This window comes from Mauremys reevesii, linkage group 4, assembly GCF_016161935.1.
Source record: "Mauremys reevesii isolate NIE-2019 linkage group 4, ASM1616193v1, whole genome shotgun sequence".
NCBI classification, from domain to species: domain Eukaryota; kingdom Metazoa; phylum Chordata; order Testudines; family Geoemydidae; genus Mauremys; species Mauremys reevesii.
This window is the reverse complement of record NC_052626.1, coordinates 11,552,721-11,570,680: the sequence shown is the minus strand read 5'-3', so window position 1 is coordinate 11,570,680 and position 17,960 is coordinate 11,552,721. Positions and strand designations below refer to the sequence as shown.

The following is a 17,960-nucleotide window of genomic DNA, read 5'->3' as shown; positions in this document are numbered from 1 at the left end:
CAGAAAGGGATCTAGGGGTTATAGTGGACCACAAGCTAAATATGAGTCAACAGTGTGATGCTGTTGCAAAAAGAGCAAATGTGATTCTGGGATGCATTAACAGGTGTGTTGTGAGCAAGACACGGGAAGTCATTCTTCCGCTCTACTCTGCACTGGTTAGGCCTCAACTGGAGTATTGTGTCCAGTTCTGGGCACCGCATTTCAAGAAAGATGTGGAGAAATTGGAGAGGGTCCAGAGAAGAGCAACAAGAATGGGTAAAGGTCCTGAGAACATGACCTATGAAGGAAGGCTGAAAGAATTGGGTTTGTTTAGTTTGGAAAAGAGAAGACTGAGAGGGGACATGATAGCAGTTTTCAGGTATCTAAAAGGGTGTCATCAGGAGGAGGGAGAAAACTTGTTCACCTTAGCCTCTAAGGATAGAACAAGAAGCAATGGGCTTAAACTGCAGCAAGGGAGGTTTAGGTTGGACATTAGGAAAAAGTTCCTAACTGTCAGGGTGGTTAAACACTGGAATAAACTGACTAGGGAGGTTGTGGAATCTCCATCTCTGGAGATATTTAAGAGTAGGTTAGATAAATGTCTATCAGGGATGGTCTAGACAGTATTTGGTCCTGCCATGAGGGCAGGGGACTGGACTCGATGACCTCTCGAGGTCCCTTCCAGCCCTAGAATCTATTGTAAGCAGAGTCAGGATGAGCTCTACCCTGACATCTGGTGGTTAATTGTGGCGAGTTGTGGAAAAGAACTTCAGGGACTGGTCTTGTTTGCATAGGCGCACCCACCTCACCTAGCATGAGCCCACAGCTGCCCAAATGGTCATTTCGGCTGCTGTGGGATCCCCAGTTTCTCTGTTATTGGGGCAGGAAGAATAAAGTGTTACCCTGATTATGTGAATCAAGGCCAGTGGAACTGTTTTATGACAGAGGGACTCACCATCAACTAAGTAGTACTCGCTAGACCAGGGACATGGGTTCCAAAACCCAGTGAATTGAGAGAGGCTGGAGACAGGCATTTGTACCTGGTGGTATGGGCCCCTTTTGAGGGCCTGAAACACCAATTGCACCACCTCCTCTCTCCACTGTGGAATATCACAGCTAATTTTGATTCCATTAGGAGTCCATCTAGAGGCTGCTGAGCTGAATTCACTTTGGGCCACTGGTGCACCAGCACTGGGGCTCCCCTACTACACGCTCAAATCACTAAAGAGCTAAAATTGCTAAGAGCTGAGATCACTGAGTGCTGGAGCCTGAAGATATATTGCTAAGCAGCTGGCAGAGCACAGCAGTTTGTGGGACGGTTGGAGCAGCCCATGGGATGGCGAGTGGAGTGAAGCGGGGCAGAGCGGAGAAGTTCGTGAGATGGCTGAAGCGGCTCACGGGACGGCTGGTGAAGTGGAGCGGCTCGTGGAGAAGGCTGCAGCAGAACCCCATAGAGAGGCGAGGCAGTTGGCCTCAGACCATGTAAGGTGCCCCTTAACACCCCTCATGCCCCTTTCTCTCCCCCCCCATTTCCACCCAGCTGGTGGAGTGGTAAAACTCTGCAGATAAACTTTTGAACTCTGGGGCTGCACTGACCAGGGACAGAGACTTTGGGGTGTTGGACTTTTGGGACTTTGGGGTGATCTTTTGGGTGGTTGGACTTAAGACCCTGAGGGGAAAAGGATACTGCCAAACTTACTTGGGGATGGGTCTTTTGCCCATGGTTTGTGTTATGAATCCTGTTTGTGGTGTTTCCCCAACATAATGTCGTATTGTTTCCCTCCTTTATTAAAAGGATTTTGCTACACTCAGACTCCGTGCTTGCGAGAGGGGAAGTATTGCCTCCTAGAGGTGCCCAGGGGGTAGTGTATAATTGTCCCAGGTCACTGGGTGGGGGCTCGAGACGGTTTTGCATTGCATTATTGAAATGGCACCCCTAGATGCTGAACCCGGTCCTTGTTGCTGCCAACTCAGACGGGCAGAAGGGTTACACTATGAATCTATTAATAAATGTTGAATAGTACTTTACTGACTGAAGTAGCCCCATGGAGTTCTGTGGTACTGTTTAAATGAGCAAAGATGACGGAGTCAGACCCTTAGATGTCTAAGACGGTTGGCAAGATATGACGGGCCACCACCGTATGTCCATAGAAAGACACACAAACTGGCTTCTTCAACTAAACTTTCTCACAGCCACAATACAAACAACACCAAAGAAAGGGAGAAGGTGTAGGAGCTGCCTCGCGGGAAGCAGGGAAGAATCTAGACCAAGTGTGGCCTATATATATATTGAGACTCTGACAATTGTTTAGGGCCCTAAAATACTAGAAAGATGCCTACAGTATAAAGATTAGCTAGCTGACGGATAGATAGTATATATTTTGTTGCCCTGGGCTTTTATGAGTTTAGTGTCCTTTAGGAGACACATTATTCAAAGTTTATTGAAAAAACCAACTAATTGAATTGTAAGATATTGTCACAATAAGGGGACCAGAAAATTGTATTGCAGAACTCCCTTGCAGTTGTCACTGAGAGAGCTCCTGTCTGCTGTGTGAACAGAGAGAAGATATTATATGTGAAACCATTGCCTTAATCCAAAGGGGTTGCCTCACTTTAAAGTTGAAGGAGAGCATTAGCTAATATATTTATATTTTAACTGCTGCGCTTAACAATGGAATGAAAGAAAAGTGTTAGCAGAGGTCAAGCATTGTTTGAATGTGTTGCAAATGGTTTCCCAGGGAAACAGCAAATCAGTACTCATAGCTTGCTGCAGCATCTCCAGAACAACACTAGATTCCAGCCATAGCCGAGTGTTTACTATTGTACTGGGGACCAAAAGCAATGCAGAGGCTAAAGACGAAGTGAGTGTACGTCTTAGGAGAACAATTTAAAAGGATGAAGAAACATTCAGCGAGAGTGGCACCATTAGCATCTTACAGTGTTTCTGAATTAAATTCACCTATACCAGACGGTAAATGCTCTTTTACTGCATATCTACCCTCAGGGCTGCAATTAGTTTACATGCTACTCTTGTTCTTTTCCAATTTATATATCTTATATTTTTTTAAAAGTAACTGAAGCCTTTAAATATGTCTAGCACTTTATTTCATTTTTTATTTTAAAATGAGTGCAGTCAGAAATGTCTAGTTTTTCAATATGCAACTGGTATGGGAACAATTTTAGGTGGAGAAACTAATATTAAAAATGAGGCAGAACTGAAAAAGTTGGTTTGCTTTTGTTTTCCCTGTTAGAAAAGGTACAAAATTTAGCTCTGTGCTAGCTTCCCCAGTTGTCCGTAGTATTTATATACCATGCTCGAGATTTAGCCCTACGTTTTAAACATTGTAATGTGTGGCACTAACTTCCTATGCTTGCTGTCTCTTGACTTAGGACAGAAGAGACAGTAATCGTTCCGTTACGCTGGTCCCCTTCCCCTTATTTGTTAGAACAGTAGCGGATATGAACAACTGCATAATAAACATACGCTACAGAATAGCAGTTGGGGGGGGAAATGTTTCCTATGTTATTGAACTGAGATGACAACCTAACATAAAGTGAAGCAGGAATGCTCATTTTCATTCCCTGCTGAGTGCTATCTTCACGTCACTCTTATTGCTCAGCGTCACAGATGATCGCTATACATTAGCTGTGATATAGCTAAAAAGCTTGGAACATAAAATGTATAACACTGTATTTCTGGGTATAAATTAAAAAAAGGTTTTAAAAAGCCTTTACGATTGCTCAAGTTCATTTTATTTGAATATATGTCCATAAGAATTCCAAGCTTTAAGTACTTTCTTTCGAGTTTACTATATTTGAGTTTAAAATATCTCAAAGAGCAGAGGAGTTCTTTCGAAAGTTGCTTACTGAGGCAGAAATACATTTTAAATTTATTATTTACGGCATGTTGTTAGGGATGCTCTTGCTGTGGCGTAGCAAGAGGCATTGTATCTCTGGTTTGATTTTTGTGGCTCTTGCTAGCAATGGAAATGTTATTACTTTGCATTGCATGTTAAATTCAGTACTTTGTTCATGATGAAAAGAAAATTATGGCACTTTTTCAAATACTGCGTCGTGCCTGTCAACAAAAGCATGATAGTAGTGTGACTTAAAGTTTCTGAATCTATAAGGACATGACTGGCTAAATTCGCAACTATTTTAGAAATCATCTATTGCACTTTGGCTTGGGCATAGGTGTGATATGTGACATTAATATTTACACAGTATGTTTGCAGCTGGTCTAGTTAAATTTTTTTTTTTTTTTTACCAATAAAAGTCTTAAAGAAAATCAAAAGTGCAGCTAGAGATGAGTTCTTATGTTGTTCTTCTCTGGGTCTGTGGCACCTGATTTAAAGAAGTGCTAAATGTTAATTCATATATTCAACCACTGGTAAGTGTCTTGCTTTAAGAAATGGTATTCAAATTATAATCATTCAGCTGAGTTAACTCACCATCGCCACTGGTGAGCTATTATTGGTTCTTGTTGTTATCTGAAATGTGGTAGCACCTAGGAGCATCAGTCATGGCCCAGGACCCCATTGTGTTTAGGTGCTGGACAAACACAGGACAAAAAACGGTCCCTGCCCCAAAGAGCTTATAAATGAAGTATGTGACAAGAGATGGTTCCCTACAGGTTGCCACAGTCAAAACACTGTGAGGAATACCAGTTCTAGGGGCCAGTCTTCACCTTATCGGGACACTGGTCTGCAGCTCTTGGGGGACGGGAATGTCTGTAGTCCACCTGAGGTTACACTGGCCCACTTCCACAGAGAAGAAGAAAACCCAGCTGTTTAAATAAGAATAAAAGGCTGTGGACTATGGGGAAGTGGCCAGATGGCAGAATTTATCATTTCAGACAGGTCAAGGATGAAAGTATTTGTCCTACAGATGAAACTAGCAAGGCAGAACAAAAATCAAAGCTCCTGCTAGCTCATACATTAAATGCAAATATGTGCAGCCAGATTCACAGGTCTGCAAAGATTCCAGATGACCTTTCCAAAGATTCCTCAAGGAGATGGGCACCCAACTTCAAATGAATGAGTTTTGGGTGCCTGACTCCCTTAGGCTCCTCTGGAAAATCCCAGCCTCAGACTGGTCAGACCTTGTTTGACAAGTTATGACACCATCATAAAAAATTATTTAGTTATGACTTACCATGTACGAAGACTCAAAATTACCATTTTCAACAACAGCATGGAACCAGCAGTGACCTGCCAAGAGATTTGCTTGTCTCTGTCCAGTTCCTAGGGATAGGTGTTCATATAGCAAACAGCCACTGGCAGCAATTTTTGCAACCTTGCTGGGAGCCTCAGTAGAGGCCAAGGATTGAATTAGCAGGGTGACTGAGCTGTTCTTGAGAGGTGATCTTTGGGTAGTGAGGCATGTGGGTGGGGGAGCAGATATACACGTGCATTGTGGCCAATGGTTCTGTACCTCTTTTGTGGATAAATAGAGACTGGAGTGTCTGTAGTTTTCCATCCAGTACCTTTCTTGATCAGTAACCAACCAGAGATCATAATCAAATCTAAACGAAACCCCAACAAATACCAACTTGTATTCTGTCCCTCCTTTCCCAAAAGCCTGAGGAAAGAGAGGCCTTTCCCAAAATAAGTGGCAGAGATTTTTCCTATCTGTATAAATTCCCCTGTGACAAGAGGGTCTGGTACCAATAGTGAAAAACGCTATTAGGGATCACTCTCTAAAAACAGCAGAGTTGTCTCAGACTATCTTTTGGCCCGGGAATCCCCAGTGATAGAAGCCTCTTCAAAACCCTCCACGCACATGATGAAATTAGAAGGGACGCATGTTCTCACCATTGGACAGTCTGAAATCTCACATGGACTTCCTCTGTGTTGTGAAAGCCTTGGGGTGGAAGGGAGTTCCACATGAATCTTCTTAATGACGTTCCCCTCTACTGACCGGCATGGAGGGAAACAAAGCAGCAACAAAGATGGAAAGAAAGGGGCTGGATATGGTCTGAGAGGACAGGAGTTGCAAGTCTGAAAGCTCCCTTGACTGTCTTCCCCCCCCAACCAAATCCAGGGGATTCCCTTTGAAAGCGTAACATGTGGAAGAGACTCTACAGGAATTTAGGCTTGGGCCATGGTCAGCCAAAGGGGTGAACCAAGGAGAAGTTGCTCTACGTAGAATGCTCTCTGGGAAAAGAAACCAAGGCAGCCTCAAATCTTTCTGAGCTGTGGGTGCTCAGCAGCTCTGGAAACATGCCTGAGGTGCCTCACGTTGGGAACCCCAAACTAGGGGCTGCTTTTGAAAACACTGGCCTTAATCTCAGGCAATTTGTCATAGAGTTTGATGCTGGTCTGGCAGCATTAGTATGCCAAGGTGAGGCTAGGAGCATGCAGCCGTGGTGAGAGAGCAAATGGTAGCAGAGTACGTGCTGCCTGGGGTTGTGTGGAGGAACTTCTACTCCGTGTCTCTCATGAGGAATCTGCAGGGTTGGGACCTGAGAATTCCTGGGGAGCCACCTAGATCTGGTTACAGGACGACCTTTCTGTTTCGGGACAGCTTTCAGGCTTTTGAAATTTTTTGTTCCAATGAAGCATGAAAGCAAACACTTCAAATGTTTTCATGAAGCAGTGTAAATATGTCCATCTCTGGAGCAAAACCAGCAAGTTTTCAGTTCTGGTGTCACCTCAGAAACTTTCTCACTGAAATCTATACATCTCCACAATACATTTTTGCTTCAATGCAACAGCCTATTTCAGTGAAAATACATTTAGTCGAAAATGTACTGAGCATCTCTAGAGCTACCCACTCAGTCTGCACAGCAGGTCGTGCCTCTCCAGGCATCCATGGGAAGGAAATATTAGCAAAGTTTTGATGTTTTTCTCGTTGTCTCAGAATGCCACTTAAGCATTTTACAGGGTGCTGGGAAATAATGAATTGGCCCTTCCATTGGCCCTTCTCTGTCTGTAAAATGAGGATAAGAATAGTTCATTTATTCCACCCTTTGATTTGTCTATTTATGTCACAAGTTAGGCAAAGATCCCTACTGGGACTTTAACACATTCTTACAGTTAAACCCAGGCTTAATCCTATCACGAATTGGAACTCTAGATTTTGTGTGTAGATTTCCAGGGTAAGGCTGGACTCTGGGATCCTCCCACCTCACAGAGTGCTGTAGCCCAGGTTCCAGCCCAAGCCTGGATGTTATCACACAATGACACAGCTCCAGAGCCTGAGCTGGCTGGCAGGGGCCAGCCGTGGGTGTCGAGTTGCTGTGTAGACATACCCTCAGTGGCCTAGTTCCTGCCTTCCCACAGACACTCTCAGCAGGAAATCATAGACTATCAGGGTTGGAAGGGACCTCAGGAGGTCATCTAGTCCAACCCCCTGCTCAAAGCAGGACCGATCCCCAACTAAATCATCTCTCACAAAACTCATTTAAATGACATCAAAGGGTTTGTGTAGGAGGGCGGGATAGCTCAGTGGTTTGCACAGTGGCCTGCTAAACCCAGGGTTGTGAGTTCAATCCTTGAGGGGGGCCACTTAGGGATCTGGGGCAAAATCAGTACTTGGTCCTGCTAGTGAAGGCAGGGGGCTGGGCTCAATGACTTTTCAAGGTTCCATCTAGGAGATAGGCCCAATTCTACTCCCATTTAAGTCAATACAAGCCTTTCCACTAAGCTGGGTCAAGACCAAATTCTAAGTACTCTAAAATGTATCATTCTCCTTCACTGAGAGAATTAAAAAAATATATATAGCCAATATATTTCAAAATGCACCATTTCATTCTCCGTCTGCCAACCCCACAGCAGGAATTATCTCATAAACACTATTCCTGGGGCTGGGCTGATATTTTCATTGATGCTGGTGCATAGAGATTTTTATTTTTGGTCATACAAATTGAAGTTATTGCTGTTTAAAGAGAAACAGTGCTATTCATTTGAGTATGGTTCAAATGAGAGTGAGGAAGAATCTGGCTAGTGGAGAAGAACAAAATTAACAAGAGAAAGATAATATATTTTCAAGCTTCTAATGGGGCTTTAAATAACAAGATAAAAGTACAAGTATGAACTAAATACCATGTGAGCTAATAATGGAGCATGGACTTGAATAGTGATTTGGTTTTTGGCAAGCTCTGCCTCCTCTTGTTACATCTCTGGTGAAGGGCCTGCTCTAAAACCTGCTGAAGTCAGTGCAAAGAGTCCCGCTGTGGTTTGGATCGGGCACAAGATGAAGAGTTCCACACTCACACAAGGGTTAATGTCTGACACATGCCCTTCAGATTTCCATGTTTGCAAAGGGCACATGCACTTAGGACCAGGTTTTTATAAGTCATCCCACTGCACATGTATGTACACGTTTGTAGGCAAAGTTACTTCAGTGGCATTCAGAGGTTGGGAAATTGAACATGCAGTCAGGAGTGTAGAAACTACACATCCAAATGAGCCGTAACTTCATCCAGTGATTACAATGAGGGATTTGGGGGTTGGGATACCAGGATTCTTGTCAAGAGTTTGCCACTGACACGTTGGGTGGCCTTGGGCAAATCACTTAACATCTGTTTCTTAGTTTCCCTATCTGTAATGTGTGAATAATAATACTTACCTATTTACCTACCTCCTATGGGGGCTGTGAGGATTAAATAAGGTTTTAAAAGTGATTTACATAAGAACATAAGAGAGGCCGTACCGGGTCAGACCAAAGGTCCATCTAGCCCAGTATCTGTCTACCGACAGTGGCCAATGCCAGGTGCCCCAGAGGGAGTGAATCTAACAGGCAATGATCAAGTGATCTCTCTCCTGCCATCCATCTCCATCCTCTGACGAACAGAGGCTAGGGACACCATTCTTACCCATCCTAGCTAATAGCCATTTATGGACTTAGCCACCATGAATTTATCCAGTCCCCTTTTAAACATTGTTATAGTCCTAGCCTTCACAACCTCCTCAGGTAAGGAGTTCCACAAGTTGACTGAAGAAGAACTTCCTTTATTTGTTTTAAACCTGCTGCCTATTAATTTCATTTGGTGACCCCTAGTTCTTGTATTATGGGAATAAGTAAATAACTTTTCCTTATCCACTTTCTCAACATCACTCATGATTTTATATACCTCTATCATGTCCCCTTAGTCTTCTTTTCCAAGCTGAAGAGACCTAGCCTCTTTAATCTTTCCTCGTATGGGACCCTCTCTAAACCCCTAATCATTTTAGTTGCCCTTTTCTGAACCTTTTCTAGTGCTAGAATATCTTTTTTGAGGTGAGGAGACCACATCTGTACACAGTATTTGAGATGTTTATATAAGGGCAATAATATATTCTCAGTCTTATTCTCTATCCCCTTTTAATTATTCCTAACATCCTATTTGCTCATCTTCAGAGAACTATAGATCTTTTCCTGACTCATCATGTTGTATGTATAGTTGGGGTTATTTTTTCCAATGTGCATTACTTTACATTTATCCACATTAAATTTCATTTGCCATTTTGTTGCCCAATCACTTAGTTTTGTGAGATCTTTTGAAGTTCTTCACAATCTGCTTTGGTCTTAACTATCTTGAGAAGTTTAGTATCATCTGCAAACTTGGCCACCTCACTGTTTACCTTTCTCCAGATCATTTATGAATAAATTGAATAGGATTGGGCCTAGGACTGACCCTTGGGAACACCACTAGTTACCCCTCTCCATTCTGAGAATTTACCATTAATTCCTACCCTTTGTTCCCTGTCCTTTAACCAGTTCTCAATCCATGAAAGGACCTTCCCTTTTATCTGATGACAGCTTAATTTACGTAAGAGCCTTTGGTGAGGACCTTGTCAAAGGCTTTCTTGTCCACATGTTTGTTGACCCTTCAAAGAATTCTAATAGATTAGTAAGACACGATTTCCATTTACAGAAACCATGTTGACTATTGCTCAAGAGTTTGTTTTTCTATGTGTCTGACAATTTTATTCTTAACTATTGTTTCAACTAATTTGCCCAGGTCTGTAATTGCCGGATCACCCTAGAGCCCTTTTTAAATATTGGCGCATTAGCTAACTTCCAGTCATTGGATAATTTAAAGGACAGGTTACAAACCTTAGTTAATAGTTCCATTTGAGTTCTTTCAGAACTCTTGGGTGAATGCCATCTGTGACTTGTTAATGTTGAGTTTATCAATTAATTCTAAAACCTCCTCTAGTGACACTTCAATCTGTGACAGTTCCTCAGATTTGTCACCTACAAAAGCCAGCTCAGGTTTGGGAATCTCCCTAACATCCTCAGCCGTGAAGACTGAAGCAAAGAATCCATTTAGTTTCTCTTGTATTTTGATCATCAAGGGGCCCCACTGGTTGTTTAGCAGGCTTCCTGCTTCTGATGTACTTCAAAGGTAATAACAAAATATTTTTTTGAGTTTTTGGCTAGCCGTTCTTCAAACTCCTCTTTGGCTTAATACATTTAAATGTATTAAGTATGTGCATTAAATGCTAAATATTATTAATAACGCGGTGCATATATTCATGCTTTGTGCACAGACCTCTAGCTCCTTTTTTTCCCAATTTGGCCCTGCATGTAAAAATGTTACACCTTATATTGCTGGGGTTTTAAAGGCTACAAGGGAGTTTTAAAAAGTTTACGTCAATAGAGGATGCAGAGGATGGTGCAGTGATTAGGACCCTAGCCTGGGATTTGGGAGAATCTGGGTTCAATTTCCTGCTCTGCCATAGACCTTCCATGTGACCTTGGGCAAGTCACTTAACCTCTCTGTGCCTCAGCTCTCCATCTGTAAAATGGGGATAATTGATGTAATAGGCATCACAGAAACTTGGTAGAACAATTATATCAATGGGACACAGTAATACCGGGATACAAAACATATAGGAATGACAGAATAGGTTGTGCTATTGGAGGAATGGCACTATATGTGTGTAAGCAGAGTCAGGATGAGCTGTATCCTGACATCTGGTGGTGAATTACGGGGAGTGTGGAAAGGAATTTCATGTATTTGCATTGGCACACCCACCCCACCTAGCATAGAACACGGCAGCCTGGGATGGTTATTTTGACAGCTCTGGGATCCCTAATTTCTTTGTTATTGGGGCAGGAGGAATAAAGTGTTGTCACCCTGATTATGTGAATGAGGAACTTTGAAACTGCTTTATGCCAGAGATGTCTCACCATCAATTAAGTAGCACTTGCTAGATAAGGGACATGGGTGCCAAAACCCAGTGAATTGAGAAAGGTTGGGGACTGGTGTGTGTACCTGATGGTATGGGCCCCCTTTTGAGGGCCTGGAACACCAATTGCACATCCTCCTCTCTCCACTGTTGAAGAGCAGAGCTAATTTTGAATCCATTAGGAGTCCATCTAGAGGCTGCTGAGCTGAATTCACATTGGGCCAATGGTGCACCGGCACTGGGGCTCCCCTCCTGCAAGCTGAAATCACTAAGAGCTGAAATCACTAAAAGAGCTAAGCTTACTGAGCTGAGATCACTGAGTGCTGTGTTAACTAGTGGGGGAGCCTGAAGATCTATCGCTAAGCGACTGGCAGAGCGGAACAGTTTGCAGCATGTTGGAGCAGCCCACGGAACAGTGAGCGGAGTGGAGCGGTTTGCAGGGACGGCTGAAGCGGTTCACGGGTCGGCTGGAGGAGCGGCACAGCTGGAGGAGTGGAGCCGGTCATGGTGAAGGCTGCAGCAAAACTCCACGGAGAGGCGGAGCAGTTGGCCCCTGGCCCACGTAAGGTGCCTCTTAACACCCTGTGTGTGTGCCCCCCCGATTTCCACCCAGGCTGGGGGAGGGGGAAACTCTGCAGATAAACTTTTGAACTCTGGGACTGCACTGACCAGAGACAGAGACTTTGGGGTTGTTGGACTTTGGGGTGATTGGATTTAAGACCCTAAGGGGGAAAGGACATTGCCAAACATACTTGGAAGTGGGTTGTTTTTTTTTTGCTCATGGTTTGTGTTATGAATCCTGTTTGTGGTGTTTCTCCAACGTAATGCCACATTGTTTCCCTCCTTTATTAAAAGGATTTTGCTACACTCACACTCCATGCTTGTGAGAGAGGAAGTATTGCCTCCTAGAGGTGCCCGGGATGGGGGGTAGGTAATTGTCCCAGGTCACTGGATGGGGGCTCGAGCCGGTTTTGCATTGTGTTATTGAAACGGAACCCCTGGATACTGAACCCGGCCCTTGTTACTGCCACCTCAGAGGGGCAGAAGGGTTACATGTAAAAGAAAGCATAGAGTCATATAGAGTAAAAATCTTAATGAATCAAACTGTACCAGAGAATCTCTATGGATAGAAATTCCATGCTTGAATACTAACAATATAGAAATAGACTAATGACCACCTGACCAGGATGGTTACGGTGACTGTGAAATGCAGGCCAGAAAAGAATTTGAAAAGCTACTAGCAAAAGACTTACAATTAATTTTGTGTAGGTCAGTAGCAGGAATCTTGACAATCAGTGTGACCACTGGACAATCAAGATGCTAAAGGAGCATTCAAAGAAGACAAGGCCATTGTGGAGAAGCTAAATGTATTCTTTGCTTTGGTCTTTATGGCAGAGTATGTGAGGATGATTGTCATACCTGTGCTAGTCTTTTTAGAGCTGAGAAACTGTCCCGGATTGAGGTGTCAATAGAGGAGGTTTTGGGACAAATTGATAAATTAAACAGTAGTAAGTCACCAGGGCCAAATAGTATTCATCGAAGAGTTCTGAAGGAACTCTTACATGAAATTGCAGAACTACTAACTGTTGTATGTAACATATTGCTTAAATCAGCCTCTGTACCAGAAGACTGGAAGATAGCTCATGTAATGCTGATCTTTTTTAAAAAGACTCCAGAGGTGATCCTGGCAATTACAGACTTGTAAGCCTAACTTTAGGACCAGGCAAATTGGTTGAAACTATAGGAAAGAACAGAATTATCAGACACATAGATGAACATGATATGTTGGGGAAGAATCATGACTCACTAATCTATTAGAATTCTTTGAGGGTGTCAACAAGCATGTGGACAAGGGTGATCCAGTGGATATAGTGTACTTGGACTTTCAGAAAGCCTTTGAAAGGGTCCCTCACCAAAGGCTCTTAAGTAAAGTAAGCTGTCATGGGATAAGAGGGAAGGTCCTCTCATGGATCAGTAACTAGTTAAAAGATAGGAAACAAAGGGTAGGAATAAATGGTCAGTTTTCACAGTGGATAGAGGTAAATAGCTGGGTCCCCCAAGGATCTGTAGTGGGACAAGTGCTGTTCAATATATTCATAAAAGATCTGGAAAAAGTGGATAACAGTGATGTGGCAAAGTTTGCAGATGATACAAGAGTACTCAAAATAGTTAAGTCCAAAGCTGACAGCAAAGAGTTACGAAGGCGTCTCACAGAACTGGATGACTGGGCAACAAAATGGCAGATGAAATTCAGTGTTGATAAATGCAAAGTAATGCACATTGGAAAACATAATCCCAACTATACATACAAAATGATGGGGTCTACATTAGCTGTTACCACTGAAGAAAGAGATCTTGGAGTCATTGTGGATAGTTCTCTGAAAACATCTCCTCACTGTGCATCGGCAATCAAAAAAGCGAACAGAATATTGGGAATCATTAGGAAAGAGATAGATAATAAGACAGAAAATACCATATTGCCTCTATATAAATCCATGATTTGCCCACACCTTGAATACTGTGTGCAGTTCTGGATGCCCCAGCTCAAAAAAAGATATTTCATTGCATGGGGGCTATCCAATGATCAATTCTGCCAAGTTCTTTTGAAAATTCTGACAATAATTTGCACTTATTTAACACCCAGAATCAGAGGACCTCAAAGCACTTGATACAAGCAGGTGTGTATTATTATCCCTGTTTTACAGACATGGTAATTTAGGTGCAGAGAGGTAAAGTGACTTGCCCAAGATCACACAGCAAGCTAGTTGTAGAGTCAGCGGTAGAATGTAGGATACCTCACCCATAGTCCTCTGCTGTTGCCCTGTTCATTTCATAACCGAAACAGGAAGACATGTAGGGGTTTCATTGTTAATTATGCATAAAGTTGCAGTCTTTTGACTTCCAAATGAATGGCTGTTGTTGGCCGATGATGAGATAATTGGTGAGAATTGTAGATGGATGTTACTATTAAGGTACAATAGAACTATCTGCTTTTCACTCGCTCTTGATAATAGTGAAACGTGGCCTAGCAGAGAAATGCCACACTCCACCTTTGAGCAATTTGTTTTTCATTAGAATCTGCAAATCTCTTTTGTTTTTTTTCCCTTAGGAAAAATAAATGATGTAACCTTTCCTTCCTCTTCAAAAGTGAAACCCCTCAAACCAAGCAAACCGCTAATAAAAAGTGCATCACTCTGAAGGGAAATAGATCTGTAAATGTAACATATTTTTTCCCGTAAGTGTTCCTGGTGTCTCAGAGGTGGCTTATTCAGATATACCACCAAGCTGTGGCATATTTAACTATACTGAGACTGAGCCATGAGCAGACTTTTCTTTAATGAATAGAAGAATAAATGTAGGCCTCAAATCAGTGTAACATCATGCAGTCTGCAAAAATTACTGATGTTTCTCTTTCAAATTGCTCCTTTCACTTTTTGTCACTATAACACAAACATGGAACTGAATCAAAATGCTGGATCTGAATACACCCAAACTTGGGGAAGGTTTGACCCTAGATCTGAACTTCATGGGAAAATCTTGCGTTCAGATACACCAATGTAAGTAGAATTATTTGGGTGAGTTACGCTGGATTCACTGATGGGAGGATTTAGCCCTGTTTCTGGCCCCTATCACTGTAACAGGATAAACCCCAGATCTGAACCACTCACAGCACTGACATTCAGTCCCCTGTCTGACCAATGCAGATGGCTGTGGATTCTATCCCCATAATGAAACCCCATATCTGATCTCTCTGTCTTTCTGAAGTTTGGGTTCAGATCCAAACCTTGTAACTCAGAGTGCCCATTAACTCCTAGAAATGCCCTTGTTTTTACTGGCTATGCTCTCTGTCAAGGATAGGTCAGGTATGTATAATAGAAATGCTGAGTGATAGAGGCAAGTGCGAGGAGAAGAGAATGGAGTGGGGCTTTTTTGTGTCAATTTTTGTGTCCCCCAATTGTACTAACAGGAATTTGTCTAACAAGTGAAATACTTTATGAAAATAAAATCTTAAAGCCACAACAGCTGATGATGTTTTGTTGCTTTAAAATGGACAGAATACGCTATCCTCACTTTCCCCTGGAGCATTACAACTCAGAGGTTTTGGGTTTTTTTTACCCGGGCCATGTATAGTCCATGGTTCCCTGACCACAGAATTCACTTCTTCCTCTCTGTATTGCTGCAGAATTATGCACCAGAATCTTAACTTTCATTTTAAAAAATGTGTCTAGCCTTCCTGGTTGTGCAAATAACTCTGGAAGTGTAAACTGGAGTATAACCAACGCAGTGACGTCTTCCTGAGTCTGCAGACAGCCTGAAACAAGAGTTCTGTGATGTATGAGCTGCTCCTTTGTCTCAACAGGTGCTGTGAACTCTGACAGCAAAAGATTAAAATTGAAATGGCATTTCACTGCTAATCACTGTAGCAGAAACATCCAAATAATGTACTTATCCCCCTCAATCCAAAACCGCCTTCTACGCCGCCCCATGGTGTCAAAACCCACCAGCTGTTTTTGTGACTTCTCTGACGCAAATAGGCTTTGTCAATACAAAGACAATGCTTTGGTGATGCAAAAGTCTGCGGCATATTGAAAACTGAAGATGTGGGAAAGGTGTAAACTAAATGGATTTCAATACAGAATAAGTAAAACAGGGCTACTGTACGGATGCATTATTGATTGTTATATTAAATTAATGGAAAACCTTAATTTTTAAATGTAATGACACTGCCGTAGTTTCTTTTCAGTCTGTTCCATCTGCGTGCAGCCCAATCCCGATTCCTTTTCGTACAGTTTGGTCCAGCTTGCCACAGAGCACACACTAAATTATTTGTTTGGAACCAATTGTGTAAAATAGGCCCTGCGTATTTATTTACTTTCTGGATTATTGCAGTATTTTAGTTGGGAAGGACATGAGACTGCTCTGCAACATTTATGAATACTATATGCTCTATATGTGTCTGTTTTAAGGGAGGTAACTGTATGAAAACATGGGGTGGATTCAAGGCAAGAAAGAGTATAATGGCTTCAGATAGTTACCCGTTTGCCAACACTTAAACCACCCTTCAGGGGCCATTGGCTTTGAGGTTCTACTTCCAACCACCTGCAGAGCTCACCAGCCTAGATTGCCAAGGGAAAGGATCCCAGGTTGTAAACACAGGAGAACCAAATGCCTGAAAGGACGTCTGGGAGGATACAAGTGACACTCTTGGGAGGTTGTTGGGAGAGACAATGAAGAGAGTCTTTGCCAAGGGATGGCAAGCCTTGAGGTAAGGTAGGCGTGTGCATAGATCTTTTCTTGTTTTAAAAACCTTTCGCTCTTTTGCTATCCTTTGTTCATGCTGTTAAGAGAAGGGAAAGTGCCTGGTCACTGAATACACCACTGGTCAGAGCTCCCAAAGGGAAGGCTTGCAGCTAGTGATGAATCCAGTCAGACCCGCTGGGTAAGCACAATTGATCCTCAGCGTACTATAGCCTGGGATCTGGTGGGGGAATCTCAGAATTCCATCCCAGGAGGTGCACGAGGCCTGAGGGCTAAGGCCGGTGCACTCAGAGACACCAGAGGAGGCAGCAAAGATGTAGCTAGCTCTCTAGCCATGACACCGGTATCTTCAAATTCTAAGCAAATAATAGGTGATTCTAGGCTGACCCAATATGTTTCCAGTGGCAGATACTCTCGAGGATGCTAGGGGATTTGAGTCAAGCCATCCCACTGACCTACCTCACCTTCCAGGATTGTTTTTGTAGCTCACTGGTATGGAAATGCTGCTCCATTTTTTACATAACACTTCTATTATTCCTAGTCTGCCTAGGTTGGCAAGGACCCCCTTTGTTATAGACACTGGAACATACTGTACCGAACTGACCTGCAGATGTGTCACAAAGACATTTCTATATTTAGTGCTTCAATGGATTTTGAAGCTAGAAGGGGAGCGCTACAGTGCCAAACAGATCAATACCCATTTGCATAGTAATACAGACTCTTTCTACTAACTTTGGGTGTGATTCCTCTCTGGGCTTCCCATTTGCATTGGCAGGGGATAAATTACCAAACCCCTCTTCCGTGCTCAGTGAGCATCATTGACTGTCATGTGGGGGTGGGTTAAGCCATGACTCTGCCCATGCCATCCTCACTTTTATCTGCTTCAGAGCTCCTACTTTCCCAATCCCTATGTCCATGACCTTCAACCTGGGCATAGTCTATGTGGGTGCATCGGGGGCATAGAGGGGGGATTAAGAACATAAGAATGGCCGTATCGGGTCAGACCAAAGGTCCATCTAGCCCAGTATCCTGTTTACCGACAGTGGCCAATGCCAGGTGCCCCAGAGGGAGTGAACCTAACAGGCAATGATCAAGTGATCTCTCTCCTGCCATCTATCTCCATCCTCTGACAAACAGAGGCTAGGGACACCATTCCTTACCCATCCTGGCTAATAGCCATTTATGGGCTTCACCACCATGTATTTATCCAGGTCCCTTTTAAACACTGTTATAGTCCTAGCCTTCACAACCTCCTCAGGTAAGGAGTTTCACAAGTTGACTGTGCGCTGCGTGAAGAAGAACTGCTGTTTGCGAGATTGGCCCCAATATCTATTACCAGGGGCGGCTCCAGGCCCCAGCACGCCAAGCGCGTGCTTGGGGCAGCAAGCTGCGGGGGGCGCTCTGCTGGCGCCGCGAGGGCGGCGGGCAGGCTGCCTTCGGTGGCTTGCCTGCGGAGGGTCCGCTGGTCCGGTGGCTTCGGCGGACCTCTGAAGCCGTGCTTGGGACAGCAAAATGCCTAGAGCCGCCCCTGCTATTACAATAAATGGTTAAAATAAATCGCCAAATTCTGTGCAAAATACAGACTCATTCTAAACCAATGGT

General features: G+C 43.3%; 1 protein-coding gene across 3 annotated transcripts in view; it reads left to right on the top strand.

Annotated features, from left to right (window-relative positions):
* SLC35F4 (solute carrier family 35 member F4) overlaps positions 1-17,960 on the top strand; it is a 184,953-nt gene that overhangs the window by 117,225 nt on the left and 49,768 nt on the right. The window contains exon 1 of one of the 3 annotated variants that reach the window (XM_039538690.1): positions 2,875-2,950. The exons of the other annotated variants lie outside the window; for them this stretch is intronic. Coding sequence (XP_039394624.1) covers positions 2,875-2,950 — 76 coding nt within the window. Of the gene's footprint in view, positions 1-2,874; positions 2,951-17,960 lie in introns of those variants that run through there. 3 annotated transcript variants of the gene reach the window in all.